A 17,379-nucleotide genomic window follows, 5' to 3' on the forward strand; every position below is an offset into this window, starting at 1 on the left:
AACAAGTAGGCAGAGAGGCAGGCAGAGAGAGAGAGGAGGAAGCAGGCTCCCCGCTGAGCAGAGAGCCCGATGTGGGGCTCGATCCCAGGACCCTGAGATCATGACCTGAGCCGAAGGCAGAGGCTTAACCCACTGAGCCACCCAGGCGCCCCCTATGAATATTTCTTAAGCATGTCCTTTCCTCGTCTCCATTTTTATGGCCTGAGCTCAGGCTTGTATTTCTTAACTGAATTAAAGTAGTAATGCTCCAAAACAGTCTGTTTTCCAGGCTGTCTTGCCTTATACTCTGGCCTGTATTTATTAACATGTCTCCCGCTTTCTCAGGTTAGTTCTCCAGATGCCGAGGAATTAAAACATCCTCCAGTTGTGTGAGTTGAAGTGTAGTTGACCCTTGAAAAACAGAGGGATATGGGACACCAACACCCTGCCACCCCCCAACACATACAATAAAAAATCCACATTAAAAAAAATTTTGACTCCTCCCAAGTTTAATAACCTTCTATTGATCAGGAGCTTTAACCAACAACATCAAGTCAATTAACATATTTCATATGTCATATGTGTTATACACTATATTCCTGCAATAATGCCTAACTTAATTTTTTGGTATTTCTAGGCTACACAGTTCATCTGCGAGTTTTTTTCAGATTGTTGCAGATCTCCAAAAAGTTTTCCAATATATTTTATTGAAAAAAAAATCCATGTGTGAGCACATTTGCATAGTTTAAACCCATGTTTTTCAAGAGTCAACTGTATATTATAGTTAAATTTCATATGTTTTGGAGTCTGGAGTAGCACCAAAGTATTTGGGGCGCCTGAGTGGCTCAGTCGGTTGGGTGTCTGCCTTCAGCTCGGGTTATGATCCCCTGTTTCTGGGATTAAGCCCTACATTGGGCTCCCTGCTCAGCGGAGAGCCTGCTTCTCCCTCTGCCTCTGCTGTTCCCACCCCCCCAGTTGTCTGCGCTCTCCTCTCTCTCTCTCTCTCTCTCTCTCTGTCAAATAAAATCTTTAAAAAATTCGTCTTCAGCATATGAAACCTCTTGTAAGGCTTTGGGATTGGATTTGACTACATGGAAGAGGAAGAAAGTGGGAAGAATTTTTGGAGGTTGGGGTACCTGGGAAGCTCAGTCGTTAAGTGTCTGCCTTTGGCTCAGGTCATGATCCCAGGGTTCTGGGATCGAGCCCTGCATCAGGCTCCCTTCTTGGCGGCAGGAAACCTGCTTCTCCCTCTCCTGCTCCCCCTGCTTGTGTTCCCTCTCTCACTGTGTCTCTCTCTGTCAAATAAATAAAATCTTTAAAAAAAAAAAAAGAAAAGAACCTTTGGAGATACCTACATTTGTGGAACAGGTAGAAGAATGGCAGGAAGTAAAGTCTGAGAAGCAAGGCAAGTGTAGGTCAAGGAGCCAATCTAGCAGTGTTATCCTTAGGGACCAGCAGGAGTAGGCCCCGAGAAAGGACCCTGGGCAGTTTCTGGTGACTTTATTTTTACCCAGAACAATTTTTGTCAAGTGACCTAAGCAAGATTTCTGTGGGATAGGCAGATAATGAAAGATGAGGATGCCTCTTAGCAGAGTCCTGCAGCCTGTTCTTCATCTCCAACATGTTGAATGGTCATCACTGCCTTCCAGGTTGTTGTGAGGATTGTATAAGAATGAGTATATAGGGGCGCTTGGGTGGCTTAGTCATTAAGCGTCTGCCTTCAGCTTGGGTCATCATCCCAGGGTCCTGGGATTGAGCCCCGCATTAGGCTCCTAGGCTCAGCGGGAAGCCTGCTTCTCCCTTTCCCACTCTCCTACTTGTGTTCCCTCTCTTGCTATGTCTCTCTCTGTCAAATGAATAAATAAGATCTTAAAAAAAAAAGAGGGGCGCCTGGGTGGGTCAGTGGGTTGAGGCTCTGCCTTCAGCTCAGGTCATGATCTCAGGGTCCTGGAATCGAGCCCCGCATCGGGCTCTCTGATCAGCAGCCTGCTCCCCCCCCCCCGCCCCCACCTCTCTGCTTACTTGTGATCTCTGTCAAATAAATAAATAAAATCTTAAAAAAATAATGAGTGTATAGAATTAACAGGGCAGCTTCTGCCACATAGTAATGGTAGCATCGGCTTATCATCATCATTATTGCTATTATCTTTTTTATTTTTATGATGTTTTGATACTAATTTCATTAGCGTCTCTAAGGTGTCCCATTTTTTTTCTCTCTTAGATCTGTGACTTTGGCTTGGCCCGTGTTGCAGATCCAGACCATGATCACACAGGGTTCCTGACAGAGTATGTAGCCACACGTTGGTACAGGGCTCCGGAAATCATGTTGAATTCCAAGGTAAGGATCAGAGGTTTTCATAAAAAGAATACCAAGAAGCAGAAGATCTTTGGATATGTGCTGCAGTAAGCCTCCCTCTCAGTAAGCCTCTGTCTACCTAGCTTGAGGCTTGACCTTTCTGGCCAGAATCAAGCTGCCGCCTTAATCTCCAGTTCAGCATTAACCTTCTGGGCCGTGGGTTTTGGCCTCTGTCTCTCTGCTGGAGTAGTGCTGGTGATGTGTTGTAGAGTTGGGGGGGGCGTGCCCATCTCGTCACTGTTAACAATAAACGGTTTGTGTCCCAGCCCTTGGTCCACTTTTTTTTTTTTTTTTTTAAGATTTTATTTATTTATTTGTCAGAGAGAGAGGGAGAGAGAGCAAGCACAGGCAGACAGAATGGCAGGCAGAGGCAGAGGGAGAAGCAGGCTCCCTGCTGAGCAAGGAGCCCGATGTGGGACTCGATCCCTGGACGCTGGGATCATGACCTGAGCCGAAGGCAGCTGCTCAACCAACTGAGCCACCCAGGCGTCCCTGGTCCACTTTTCTAAAGTCCTGCCTGTGGCAGCTCCTAACACCTGCTGCTGCCACAGATGAGTGCAGGCCAGGTTTGTGACAGGCCGTCTGGTCGTGCGTATTCTTTTGAAGGTGGACCGGGGCTGTTCTACAAAAGTCTGATTTATCTGGTAATGAAGAAGGTCTCTTCAGCAAAATTACAACCATAGTTGGAAGAAAATGTAGGTATGGAAAGAATAGGAACTACTATAGATTCTTTCAAAATTGTATGGTAGTCCTGCTTCCAGATAGATGTACCTCTGCATCTCAGAGTGGCTGTGTGGAGTGCATACAGGTAGAAGGCAAACATTTCTAACAATATCTGTGTCCTCGTTGTAAGAATGATTGAATAAATTTATAAAAGCAAGAAAAAGTGAAGTATGACATCTTTTTTAGGGTTATGAGCCAGGTGGCAATCATTGAGGGCTGCCATGGAGATTGAGATTCAGTATTTTTAATACATCATTTGCAAATAGTGTAGGAATGAGTGTCAGATTTAAGAAAGTAAGTGGACCCAACATACTTCTATATCTAATATCTCAAAATTAGGAGATTTTGAACTTAATTCTGTCTCTTGGTTTGCAGACTACCCCCAGCACTAGGTGGGCAAAGAGAAAATGAAGAGGCATACCACTCCAGATCGGCAGTGGCAGTCTTAATATGTAAGGGAACTTATTACAGGGCTTGTCTTGGCAGCCACAAGATGAGTAAATCTCGGCACTCATCTGTCAAACCTTAAAAGTTTACACAGAGCCCTTAACTGGGCTCAGTCATGTATACAGCCCAGATAGTCTCAAAAACACGTATTCTTTCAAGGCTACATCCTTGAAAATGGCCTGCTGTGGGAACGGTGGGCAGAGCACATATTCCAAGGCTAGAGGAAGGGGTGAGGAACTTATTACCAGGGTCCAGCCCAAGGATTAGCTGGGAGTCATGTTATCATGATGGTCTTCAACACCATCTACTGTTAATGTAATGTTAAGATTCCTGAAGAAAAGCAATGAGGGTAGACATGGAGCCTTGTGTCTCAGATCTAGGAACCAGAAGTTGACCCAGCAAGCTTTAAGAGAATTAGTGAGCCCATGGGCTTCACTCTCTTCCTCCATCCTTCATATAGTAGAAGGGCTTGAGATGAACAATAAGTTGTTTTGTGAGCAAATGGAATTTGTTTAAAGCAGTTAGTTATTCTTGATATACATTTGTTCAGTTTGGTTATAAAAGTAAAATTCCATTAAAAGAAATTCCATTATAAAGAAAGCTGTAGTGTAACAGATGTTTCGAAGAAGAAAATGCCATGCTGTTTCTCATAATTCTGTATTACACATAATCCCAAATAGCAGGTTCTTTCTTTGGATTGGCCATGTGACAGCCATTCCAAACCAGAAGCATTTGCGTGTGTGTGTGTGTCTGCGTCCGTGGTGCCTGCTGGTTGTAAAACAGAGCTGATGGTGTGATTTTTATCCTGGTGCCTTCGTGGCCCTACATTCTCCATCCCAACTTGAGATGACTCCACGTCTGCACCCTGTGCAGGGGGGGAATAACCAAAAAAGGATGGCCTGCCTCTGTTCTCCAAGGTGCCCAGCACTTCTTACTTATAGAATTAACTAAAATAAAACTGAGTGTGAATTCTTTTTATTTACAGTACCTCTAGCCTGAGAATGTTCTCTATTCATTTTTTTCTTTTTATTAATTTAGAACAATTTCAAACCCGTAGAAGAATTGAGAGCACAGTGAACACCCGTACATCCCTTCCCTCGGTTTATGAACTTTTAATATCTTATTACTCCTTCCCTGGCTGTCTCTGCCTGCCTCTCTGCCACCTTCTCTCTTCCCTCTGGTCAAACCTTCTGATACTTCACCAACATAAACTAAGACTTTACTCCTAGACCCTTTGGGCCATACTAATACTCATTAAAGGCAGAGCAGTGTTCTTTCCCAATAGCCATAGTATCCTTAGCACACTGAGACAATAGCATTAATTTAGTGACATCCCAGTTATCCTGCCCAAAAGTTCTTTACAGCTGTTTCTGTTTTATTTTCAGTCTGTGATCTCACTCTAAAATGGTCCTCCCGCCCTTCCTGTCTTCTTCATGTCACTGAATACTTTGCAGAGTACAGATTGGTTCCTTATGATTAGGTTTAGGTCACACTTTTCTGGCAGGAACCCCGTGGATTCTTGGAACTCACGTATATGGAGCTCCTGTTTCCCAGCAGTCTTACCCTGGTAAACCACCCTTGCCTCTGTCATTATATTGGGGGTTGCAAAATGGTGATTTTCCAAATGTGTTATTCCTTCTACATTAATTCACTGCCATTCTATGAAGAGCTTTCTGTTTTTTCTTTCTCTTCCTATCTCCCACCTTTTTTTTTTTTCTTTTAAAGATTTAGTCATTTTAGAGAGTGTGCACAAGCAGAGGGACAGGCAGAGGGAGAGGGACGGAGGAAGCCAACTCCCTGCCGAGGGGGAAGCCCAATGCAGGGCTTGATCTCAAGACTGAGATCACAACCTGAGCCAAAACCAAGAATCGGAGGCTTAACTGACTGCGCCACCCAGGCACCCCTCCTACCTTTGTTTTTAAAACATTATTGTGGACTCATGAAATACATCCTGTCCATTATCATCTTTTTATTTCTATACTCATATTGTCCCCATTTTGGCTAGAGTGGTGTGTATTTGTAACATTTTATTTTCATAGAATTTTCAGCTTGCAAGAAAAGTATAAGGCAGTGGTTCTTAAACATTTGAACCCCAAGATTCCTTCACACTCTTAAAAAGTGTCAAACTAGGATCGGGCTCTCTGCTCAGCAGGGAGCCTGCTTCCCTCTCTCTCTCTCTCTGCCTGCCTCTCCGTCTACTTGTGATCTCTCTCTGTCAAATAAATAAATAAAATCTTAAAAAAAAAAAAAGTGTCAAACTAGGGGTTCCTGAGTGGCTCAGTTGATTAAGTGTCTGACTCTTGGTTTTGGCTCAGGTTAGGATCCTGAGGGTCATGGAATCGAGCACTGTATTGGACTCCACACTCAGTGTGGCATCTGCTTAGGACTCTCTCCCTCTCCTTTTGCCCCTCCTTCCCGCTCGCTCACACGCTCTCTCTAAGATAAATCTTTGGGGTGCCAGGTGGCTCAGTCGATAAGTGTCTGCCTTCGGCTTGGGTCATGATCCCAGGGTCCTGGGATTGAGCCTGGCATCGGGCTCCCTGCTCAGTGGGAAGCCTGCTTCTCCCTCTCCCACTCCCCCTGCTTGTGTTCCCTCTCTCACTGTGTCTTTCTCTGTCAAATAAATAAATAAAATTTTTTAAAAAGATAAATCGTTTAAAAAAAAAGAAAGTATTAAAGACCCGAAGCAAGATTTATGTGCATTATATCCATCAGTATTTACTATATGGAAATTAATACTGAAAAAATTTTTTTTAAGATTTTATTTATTTATTTGAAAGAGATCACAAGTAGGCAGAGAGGCAGGCAGAGAGAGAGGAAGGGAAACATGCTCCCTGCCAAGCAGAGAGCCTGATGTGGGGCTCGATCCCAGGACCCGGGGATCCTGACCCGAGCCGAAGGCAGAGGCTTTAACCCACTGAGCCACCCAGGCGCCCCAATACTGAAATTTTTAAGAAGTATTAATATCTAAATAACAATAATAAAGCTACTGCTTGTTAACATAAGTATTTTTCATAAAAAAGTATGTTTATTTTCCATCACAGAAACATTTTAGTTAGAAAAGTGACGTTGTTTTCATTTTTCACATTTCATGTTGCCTAATAGACTGTTGCTGAACTCTTCCCTAGTTCTGTACTCAGTCTGTCCAGTAGGTTGTTTGGGTTTAAGTCTGTGAAGAAGAGTCTTCACATAGACACATAATTGGGAAAGGGAGTATGTTAATAGTCTTTTTAGCTACTTGTGACTATTCCTTGTTGATATTGTAGTGAAACTCAACAAAATGAAAAGTTAGTCGTGGAATCTGAAACCATGCCACTGAACTTTTTGTACAGTCTTATTAAAACCTATTGGTCTAGGGGCGCCTGGGTGGCTCAGTGGGTTGAGCCTCTGCCTTTGGCTCGGGTCGTGATCTTGGGGTCCTAGGATCGGGCCCCGCATCAGGTTCTCTGCTCAGCGGGGGGGCTTGCTTCCCCCGTCTCTCTCTGCCAGCCTCTGCCTGCTTGTGATCTCTCTCTCTCTCTCTCTCTCTCTCTCTCTGTCAAATAAATAAATAAATAAAATCTTTAAAAAAGAAAAAAAAGGACCTATTTGTCTACATTACATTCACTGATACATGGTTTTGTAATAGTCTTTGGAAAATACTGGTTCACTGACTTAAGCAGATGTTCCAGATATTGTCATATTTCATGTACAGTGTTGTCACATGCTGTGTAGCCTCTGGAAAAATCTCTTGTGCATTTGTGAGAGAATGAATGGAAAGGAAAACACCTTGGTAGTACAAAAGTAGTGTCACCTCTCAGATCCTAAGAGGGAAGCCACCGGGGCTCTGGACCACCTAGGAGAACTGCTGGCTAGAACTTCTGTATACCCTTCACCTGAGATTCAGACTCACCAGTTCTTTATCCTTTGTCCTGTTTGTTGTATCATTCTGTATACATGTGTAGATTTTTTTTCCCTCTGAATCTTCTGAGAGTGAATTATAGATGGGCCCCTTTATCCCTAAGCATTTCAGCGTATATTTCCTTAGAATAGTGTTTTGTAGAATCCACCTCGGGTTTTTTGGTTTTTTTTGTTTTGTTTTAAGATTTTATTTATTTATTTGAGAGAGAGAGAGATCACAAGTAGGCAGAGAGGCAGGCAGAGAGAGAGAGGGAAGCAGGCTCCCCACCGAGCCCAGAGCCCGATGTGGGGCTCGATCCCAGGACCCTGAGATTATGAGCTGAGCTGAAGGCAGAGGCTTAACCCACTGAGCCACCCAGGCGCTCATGCAACTCAGTTTTGTGTCCTGTATTCTGGGCATGAGTACCACAGAAACTATATTTTGTTCTCAGTGTGTTGTATCAGGAGGCATGGTTTATGTCCGTATTGGTGAAGTTCATGTTGATATTTTGGTTCAGTGATATCCTCTGGTTCTCTACTATATAGTGGTGATAATTATAGTTAAATATGGTAATAATTATTATTAAATTAATAGATTAGATTATCGTTAAATTAGAAACTAGATTATTGTTAAATTAGAAATTTGTGGGGAAATACTTCAAGATTATATAAGTTATCTTCTTCATCATACTTTGAACCACTAACTGTTGATAATTTTGTAGCTCTGTTGATAATTTTGTAGCTCTGTCATTCCCTGTTTGTTTCAGTTCTCTCTACTTACTAATTCATGGTTATCTTATTCATTGGCTTCAGTTCCATACCTACCATTCTGTATTTGATGTTCAAGTTGTCCTGGGTTTTCTAATGGGAGCCTCTGTGACATGTCCCCACTAATTTTGAGCACTTCCTTATTTTTTGGCACTGGACGCTCCAGGCTTATAGTATGTTCCCTGTCCCAGACTTAGAGCAGCCATTTCTCCAGGGAGCCCTGGTTCCTTTTAGTTATTTTGTGTGTGTGTTTTAAATGTTCCTCTTTATTAGGTTTTGGCTCAAAGCAAAAGCTATTTTGGGTTACAAGAATTTGGGGAATAATCTTGAAATTCAACCCAAGTTTATCATAGTTGCAGATCTGATCATTCTGTTTGATTTTCAAAAATTTTTTTTCCCACTGTGTTTCTCTAAACTTTAATATTTGGCTGAATTTTTTTTCTCTGTTCATTTATCACTATACCTTGCATTTTCTATAAAATTTAACTTACACTCCTTGGAGAGCTATGTTTTTTTACACTGTTGTATGATTTAGACAGGTAATTATTACAAGTCTTTTCACAGAATTCCTTTAAAAGAAAAATTATACCTAAAAATTGAATAGAAAAAGACGACAAATACAAATTAGTAAAATATGTTGGAGCCAGCACACACCACACACCCCACAGCCCCACTAGAGATCAAGGATTTTCAGCCTAACTTTTTTGAAAATGATTTGTAAAACGGATAAAGATACTCTGGAAGTATAGCAGTGCCTCTGAGTGCCTTGAGTTGGTCTCCAGATTTTTCAAAATAAATAAATTGGCCACAGATGTCCTAAAGCAAGGGATATTAATGTTTTTTCCTTTTGCCAGCTTTAGCTTATAAAGGTTGCTTTCTTTCAAATCATTTGAGAAAAGGAATGAAGTATACTTTGGAAATTCTCTTTTATTAGTAAGTTAATCAACTTTGAAGAGAGAAATAAAATCAAGTAATCTTGGTTGTCCAACAACTTAGAAGAAAGCCAAATTATTATTTCTATCTGCACACTCTCTCCTCTTATTTCTGAATTATAGAGCCAAAGGAGAAGGTAAAATTCCTGTCACCCATGTACCTGTTCTGTAGGAGGATGTCACTGTGTCCTGTAACATTACATATCATTCAGTCTTTTCTCCCTTCCCACTACAGGGCTATACCAAGTCCATTGATATTTGGTCTGTAGGCTGCATTCTGGCAGAGATGCTGTCCAACAGGCCCATCTTCCCTGGGAAGCATTATCTCGACCAGCTGAACCACATTCTGGGTAAGGTTACCAAACATTTTAGGAGCTGGATTTACTCAGTTCACCTGCCACAGTTTACATAAAAGTCACTTCGTGAAACTAGAATAGTTTGACAACCTTGAACCTATGAGTCTGTAATCTTGCTTGATTCCAAATATTAAGGATCCTTGTGAAAACTGTTAAGAAAGGTAAGCATGGGGAGATGGTAAGAAAACAGTTATCAGGGTCCATTGTGTCCACAGCCAGAAGGTCAGTCGGCCTGAGTCTGGATAATTAACAGCTCATTATTTTATCTGATAGGTATTCTTGGATCCCCATCACAGGAAGACCTGAACTGTATAATAAATTTAAAAGCTAGAAACTACTTGCTTTCTCTTCCACACAAAAATAAGGTGCCATGGAACAGGCTGTTCCCAAATGCTGATTCCAAAGGTAAATATTATTTTATTGATTATTTTTCTTAGACTTAATTTTTTGCTTGTTTTATTAGTTAAATCATTAGGTCACTGGCCTGAAAAGTTAAGTCTGTGGCAGTTGGGTAATACCTTATTTAGTACTTACTCTGTTGCTTTTTTACCTTTTATTTGCAAGCAGGGGCAGTAGGGCACAGGAATTTGTGAATGATTATATAGTTTTCCACCTTTGCTTTTATTTTAAATTTATTTTTATTTTATTCTTTTTTTTTTTTTTTAAGACTTATTTATTTGAGCGAGAGAAAGAGAGAGTGTAGGAGTTGGGGGAGGAGCACAAGGAGAGGGGCAAGCAGACTCCACACTGAGCATGGAGCCTGACGTGGGGCTTGATCTCACAACTCTGAGATCATGACCTGAGCCAAAATCTAGAGTCATACACTTAATCAACTGAGCCACCCAGGCATCCCTTATTTTATTCTTTTTTATAGTATGCTCTACACCCAACATGGGACGCAAACTTAAAATCTTGAGGTCAGGGGTCACATGCTCTACCCATTGAGCCAGGCGGGTGCTCCTCTTTGCTCTTTTCCAAAAAAGTTTTGTTTTTTTTTAATTGTAGGTAACATACAATAAAAAATTCATTTCAGGTACACAGCATAGTGATTCTATAATTATATACATTATGAAATGCTCACCATGATAAGCGCATTACAATATTATTGACTATATTCCCTATGCTCTGTTTTTTGTCCCTGTGACTTATTTACTTTTAGGATTGGAAGTTTGTGCCCTTTAATCCTCTTCACCCATTTTTGCCACTCCTCAACCCTTGTCCTCTTTGCTACTTTTTTTTTAAAGAGTTACCAGTATTCATTCATTCATTCATTCTTTCTTTCTTTCCTTCCCTCCCTTTCTCCTTCCTTCTTTCCTTTCTTGAGAGAGCACACATGTGTGCAAGTATGTAGGGCACAGAGGGGCAGAGGGAGAGAGAGACTTTTAAGCAGGTTACGGGGTTCGATCTCATGACCCTGAGATCATGACCTGAGCCAAAATCAAGAGTCGGAAGCTTAACCAATTGAGGCACCCAGGCACCCTGAAAGTTATCAGTGTTATTGCTTATATCAATTTCTTCAACAAATGATGCAGGAACAATTAAACATCTATACCGCCCCCAAATAAAAACCTAAAAATGGAACATAGGCCTAAATATAAGGCCCAAAACTATTAAGCTTTGAGAAGAAAACAGAACACAATCTTCATGACCCTAGGTTAGACCTAGATTTCTTAGATAAAATACCAAGAGCCCTCATCCATAAAAGAAAGAGGCAATGGATTTCATTTTACCCTTTTACATTTTAAGTTACCTTTGTTTAATAATTATGTTATCCTTTATGCCCATTTAGCATGTGTCTGTTAAATATATTAGGTGGTTGGGTTTTTTGTTTGTTTTTTAATAGGCGGCTGTTTTTAAAAACTTTATACTATTACAAAATTGTGGTAGGCAAAGTAATGACCCCCTCCTCAAAGATGTCCACATCCTAATCCCGAGGATCTGTGAATATGTTAGGTGACATGGCAAAGAGGAATTAAGGTTACAGAGAGAATTAAGGTTGCTTATCACCTGATTTTAAGAAGAAGGAGATTGTGGATTATCTCAGTGGGCCCACTGTAATCACAAGGGCCCTTCAAAGTGGAAGAAGAAATCAGAATTGGAAACCAGAGAGAGAGCAACTTGCCCGCACCTTGGTGCTTGTTCTTCCACAGCTTTATCTTCATACATATCTATATTTTTACCTAAAATTTCCTTTCTATAAATAATTGTTTTATAAGCTAACATTTTTGGTAAAAATTCAGAAGTTTTAGGAATATTCAACTAAAAAGTTAAAAATCTTTTATAATTCCCTAAGGGTCACTGTTAATAGAATTGTGTTTGAGTGTCCTTCCATGTTAGTACATAGATCTGGCTTTTTTTTAATGATTTTAAAGCATTTCATCCAGGGGCACCTGGATGGCTCAGTCCATAGATCATGCAACTCTTAACCTCAGGGCTGTGAGTTCAATCCCCATGTTAGGTGTGGAGCCTACTTAAAAACAGCAACATTTCATCCATCTTGGAAATTCAGCTTTTTCTAACTTTTGCTACTGTGTGTATTTCTGTATGTCTTTACGTTAGTAACTGTCAGCTTAGATGTTGATTTTGTTTTATGTACTAACCTGAGTCAAGGTTCAGAGACACTCTGTTGTCTAAAATAGAATTTGTTTTGGGGTGGCTCACTCGTTAAGCATCTGCCTTTGGCTCAGGTCATGTTCCCGGGGTCCTGGGATCGAGCCCCGCGTCGGGCTCCCTGTTCAGCGGGAAGCCTACTTCTCCCTCTCCCACTTCCCCTACTTGTGTTCCCTCTCTTGCTGTCTCTCTCTCTGTCAAATAAATAAAATCTTAAATAAAATAAAATAAAACTGAATTTATTTTGGATATTAGAGGAAATGTCTTTTAAAATCTTTGATATAAAGGTAGTGTGTTATCATGGGCGACAGTTTGGAAGTATAGAAAGAATAGGTAAAAGGAACACCCTTAATTACCAGAATCCCAAAGTAACCTTTAACATTTGCTATTCCAGGGTGTGTGTAGCTTTTACCTTTTAGTTATACTTTTGTAATTACATAATGCATTATAATTATAAGATTTTTAAAAATTACACTTTCATGTGCATTGCATGTGTTACTAATTAGATTGGTTTGTATTCTGTATTGTCCCAAGCATGTTACCTAAATCTTATTTCCTAAGTTGCCTTTTTAAGAGGTGGATACATAACAAAACTGCATAATTAAGACTTTGTAATAGGGGCACCTTGGTGGCTCAGTGGGTTGGGCCTCTGCCTTTGGCTCAGGTCATGGTCCCGGGGTCCTGGGAGCGAGCCCTGTGTCGGGCTCTCTGCTCAGCAGGGAGCCTGCTTCCTTCCCCCTCTCTCTCTGCCTGCCTGTCTGCCTACTTGTGATCTCTGTCTGTCAAATAAATAAATAAAATCTTTAAAAAAAAAAAAAAAAAGACTTTGTAATAAATAGATTTCCAGGCTTCCCTCCTGTTTGTTTACTCACTTTTTTATTGTTAGTTGTGATTTGTATCAGATTATTTGAGATTTTTATTTAGCTTACTGTCCTTAGGTTAAAGCTATGAACTCTGAGATTTATTAATTTAGATAACAATAAACGTTACTAAAATTCAGAAAGTTAATTTTGAAATGTAGTCCTTGGGTGAAAATAGTGAAGCAGGGAGGGACTATAACTAGAATAAAGAAGGGGGCAAAATGGGAGTTGGGAGTGCCAGAGTGAGCTGTGTAGCATCGTGTGTTAGAAACGAGCTTTCCAACCAGAGTTCCTAGTTTCTGTTCATAGCCCAGCTACTTCCTAGCTGTGTGAACTTTTTTTTTTTTTAAGATTTTATTTAGTTATTTGACAGATCACAAGTAGGCAGAGAGGCAGGCAGGAAGAGAGAGGAGGAAGCGGGCTCTCGGCTCTGCCCAGAGCCCGATGTGGGGCTCAATCCCAGGACCCTGGGATCCATGACCTGAGCCAAAGGCAGAGGCTTTAACCCACTGAGCCACCCAGGCGCCCCTAGCTATGTGAACTTTAAACAAACTACTTAACCTCTCTGGGCCTCAAGTTTTCCCATTTACTTATTTATTTTTAAAAAAATTTTTTTTTAAGATTTATTTCTTTATTTGAGAGAGATCGTGCCTGTGTGCCGGGGGAGGGGTAGAGGGAGAGAATCTCAAGCTGAGAATCTTTGCCCTGAGCTCAGAGTCTGATACAGGGTTCAATCCCAAGACCCCAAGATCCATGATCTGAGCTGAAATCAAGAGTCAGAGGCTTAACCAACTGAGCCACCCAGGTGCCCCTCCTGTTTATAAAATAGAGTTAGTAGTAGGACCTGCATCACAGGGTTATATAAAAGTCCAGACCACTGGAATTTGTAGGTCTGGATTCTGAGATCTCGACTGAATTTTTTTCATTAATGTATCTTGGAGATCTTTCGGTATCCCTAGTTATAAAGAGTGGTACATAGTATTCCCTTGTAGTGATGACTCATAGCGTCTTTAACCAGTCTCATATTGGACATTGAAGTTCACTTTAGTTATCTGTTGCCGTGTAACAAACTACTCCACAGTCTGGCACCTTATAATAAGACCACCGTGTATTTGTTCCTAAGTCCATTGGCCTGGGCACAGCTAAGTGGGTCTGCTCATCTTGCTCCAAGTTGCATGGTCTGAGGTGGCCCCACCATATCTTACAGTTGCTTCTCCTTTATGTCATTTCCTATTATCTTACAGTAGACCCAACTGGGCTGCTTCTGATGGCAGAAATATTCCAAAAGAGAAAGAACAGAAACTGCAAAGTCTTAAAATAGCAGACACTTCTGCAGCAATCTGTTGGTCAAAGCAAACTACAAGGTCAGCCCAAATTCAGGTGGTGGAGAAATAAATCCACCCATTGATGGGAGGAGCTGCAAAGAATTTTTGGCCATATTTAATCTGCCACCAGATTGTTTCTAGTTTTTTACTATAACATACATAAATTCATTTATTTAATAAATAGATCTGAGTGTTCTGTGCCATTGGGGTTCCAAGGCCCTGGACTTAGAACAGCAATAAAACTGATTACCTGCCTGCAGGGAGCTAATAGTCTGAATCTGTACAAAAATGACATAAATAGATGAACGCAAGACTTCAGGGACTCACAACACTAAAACTCTGAAGCGGAAACACTGGCACTTTTAAGTCCGGTTAATGATAGTTTTTAAAAAAGGAAATGTAAATAAATATCTCAAATATGAGGGAAAAGGTACTCATTTTTATTATATGAGGTGTGAACATTGAAAGATCAGTAATTCCCTTTTTTTTTTTTTTTTTAACCGCTCGTAACAGTAGAAGAAAGCATCAAAAGTTTGATGACCGGGGCGCCTGGGTGGCTCAGTGGGTTAAAGCCTCTGCCTTCGGCTCAGGTCATGATCTCAGGGTCCTGGAATCGAGCCCCACATCGGGCTCTCTACTCAGCAGGGAGCCTGCTTCCTCCTCTCTTTCTCTGTCTGCCTCTCTGCATACTTGTGATCTCTATCTGTCAAATAAAAAAAAAAAAAAAAAAGAATGAAATGTCTAAAAATAAAAAAGTTTGATGACCCACCATGTGGTCAAGGCTGTGGGAAAAACGGATGTTTTCAGAGACAGCTAATAGCATATAAATTGGTTGAGTCTCTCTGGAGGGCAGTTTGGGAGTTCTGTCACATCTTTTGTTCCAGCAGTCTTTGGGACCAACCAAATGGAGAAGTGGCATTTTAATTTGTTTTTCTTTAATTAGACTGAGATGGGACTCCTGGCTGCCTCAGACAGTAGAGCATGCAACTCTTGATCTTAGGGTTGTGAGTTCAAGCCCTATGTTTGTGTAGAGCTTAGTTTAAAAAAAAAAAGCCTGAGATTGAATATTTTTCACATATTTGTTAGAAATTTCTGATTGCTGAATCCTTTGAACAGTAGTATTGTAGATTTTTCTTCAAAGGAGTGTAGCTTAGGATTCTCTCCAAAATTACTCCAGTGAAGGGGAAGAAATTATTATTCAACAGATGGTACTGGGCTAGTTGAATAACTGTTTGGGAGAAAATGAATTTAAATCATTACTCATACTTCAAAGTGAATTCCAAAAAAATTGATGATCTAATACGTTTTAAAAAATCATGCCATTAAAAGCCAACAATACTTAGCATATTCAGTATTTTAGAGAAAGACTATCTTCTGAGGCTATAAAAACATACAAAACAAGAAAACAAACATAAGAGAAAAATAGTAGATTTGATCACATAAGGTTTAAGACTTAAAATAGATTAGATAGGTCAGGTGTGAGCAATAGGTATAAAATGTTCCAAATTGAAAAGCATTTGATGGATCCCTATCCTAAAACTATTAATGTTAAGGCAGCTTAGCACCGTGGTTTAGGTTGTGTTTTCTAGAATTGGTCCCTGAATTCAAATGGACCCCACCACCTCAAATCTTTGACTTTGGACAAGTAATTTAACTTCTCTGTTTCACAATTTTCTCATCTCAAAATTGGAACAAATTGTATTTCCCACCTCATAGGGTAAATTTGGGAGAGTTACATGAATTATTAGTTTATTGATGTTGGACTCATCATTAATATTAGTCGTGCCTGAAGAACAGAGAGAAATCTAAGACCTCAATGGATAAATAAATGAGCAAAGGATAAGAACACTATTTACATGAAGAAAGAGGTGAGGAAAGTAGGAAGAACATTTTATTTTATTTTAAAGATTTTATTTACTTACTTGACAGAAAGACAGTGAGAGAGAGAGAATACAATCAGGGGAGTGGGAGAAGGAGAAGCAGGCTTCCCACTGAGCAGGGAGCCCAGTTCTGGGTTCGATCCCCGGACCCTGGGGTCATGACCTGAGCCGAAGGCACACGCTTAATGACAGCCATCCAGGCGCCCTATGAAGAACGTTTTAGAGAGTGGCAGTTGAGACTTTGATTTGGGCATATTAAATTTAAGGACACCTAAAGGCTAAATGTTAATTGAATCGTTGAGGAAACTACGCTGCCTCTGCTTAAAGGAATATCATAAAGTCACTAGAAGTGATTCTTAAAGTTTTTATAGCATGGGAAAATATTAATGAACTATATTTACTGAGGAAATAATACAGCATTTTTTATATAAGGGATGTTCTCAGCTATGTAAAAGAACATGCAGAGAAAAATTCTATAAAATATTTCAGATTAGCAGTAGTTACATTGAGCGATGGGGTTGTGGGTGCTGGGGCTGAGAGATGGGATCGTGGATGACTCATTCACAGACTAGAGGGTCAGCTTTTTTTTTTTTTTTTTTTTTTTAAGATTTTATTTGTTTATTTGTCAGAGAGAGAGAGAGAGGGAGAGAGAGAGCAAGCACAGGCAGACAGAATGGCAGGCAGAGGCAGAGGGAGAAGCAGGCTCCCTGCTGAGCAAGGAGCCCGATGTGGGACTCGATCCCAGGACGCCGGGATCATGACCTGAGCCGAAGGCAGCTGCTTAACCAACTGAGCCACCCAGGCATCCCGAGGGTCAGCTCTTTGAGGCTTTCTTGGTTCCACCTCACAAGAACCTACTGCCAACGGCTTAAGCCTGAAGGAGGACCGTACTGGCTCTCATAACTTGACAGGTCCCGTGATGTTTGGATTCCAGGGGATAGCCACTTTGACAAGAACCTGGACCTCTTGCCTTCTTCTCTGATGTCTTTATTGTTAGCTCTTTTCTTGTGATAAGATGGCGACCCAGCAGCTCCTGGTCACACTGACCTGTTTCCTAATAGTTTCAGCCCCGCTGTAGGACTCACGGCTTCTTGGTACTCATCCCTGACCACTCTTTGTGGCCAAGGGAATCAAGATGAAATGTGGCTAGGCTATTGTCACAATTCTCATGGCACAGCCAGGAAGTGTGGGTGAGCCTGAGGTCTTCCCATGGCAAGCACAGCTCCACAGAAAATGAGGGGCAGTGGGCACTGACAGGAAAGCC

General features: G+C 41.0%; 1 protein-coding gene across 1 annotated transcript in view; it reads left to right on the forward strand.

The window, feature by feature from the left end:
- LOC111142759 (mitogen-activated protein kinase 1) overlaps positions 1–17,379 on the forward strand; it is a 116,291-nt gene that overhangs the window by 80,869 nt on the left and 18,043 nt on the right. Inside the window, exons 4-6 of the mRNA XM_022496056.1 lie at positions 2,201–2,317; positions 9,320–9,434; positions 9,714–9,845. Coding sequence (XP_022351764.1) covers positions 2,201–2,317; positions 9,320–9,434; positions 9,714–9,845 — 364 coding nt within the window. The remainder of the gene's footprint in view (positions 1–2,200; positions 2,318–9,319; positions 9,435–9,713; positions 9,846–17,379) is intronic.

The sequence above is a fragment of the Enhydra lutris genome, unplaced genomic scaffold, assembly GCF_002288905.1.
Source record: "Enhydra lutris kenyoni isolate GAN:26980312 unplaced genomic scaffold, ASM228890v2 scaffoldscaffold8, whole genome shotgun sequence".
NCBI lineage: Eukaryota > Metazoa > Chordata > Mammalia > Carnivora > Mustelidae > Enhydra > Enhydra lutris.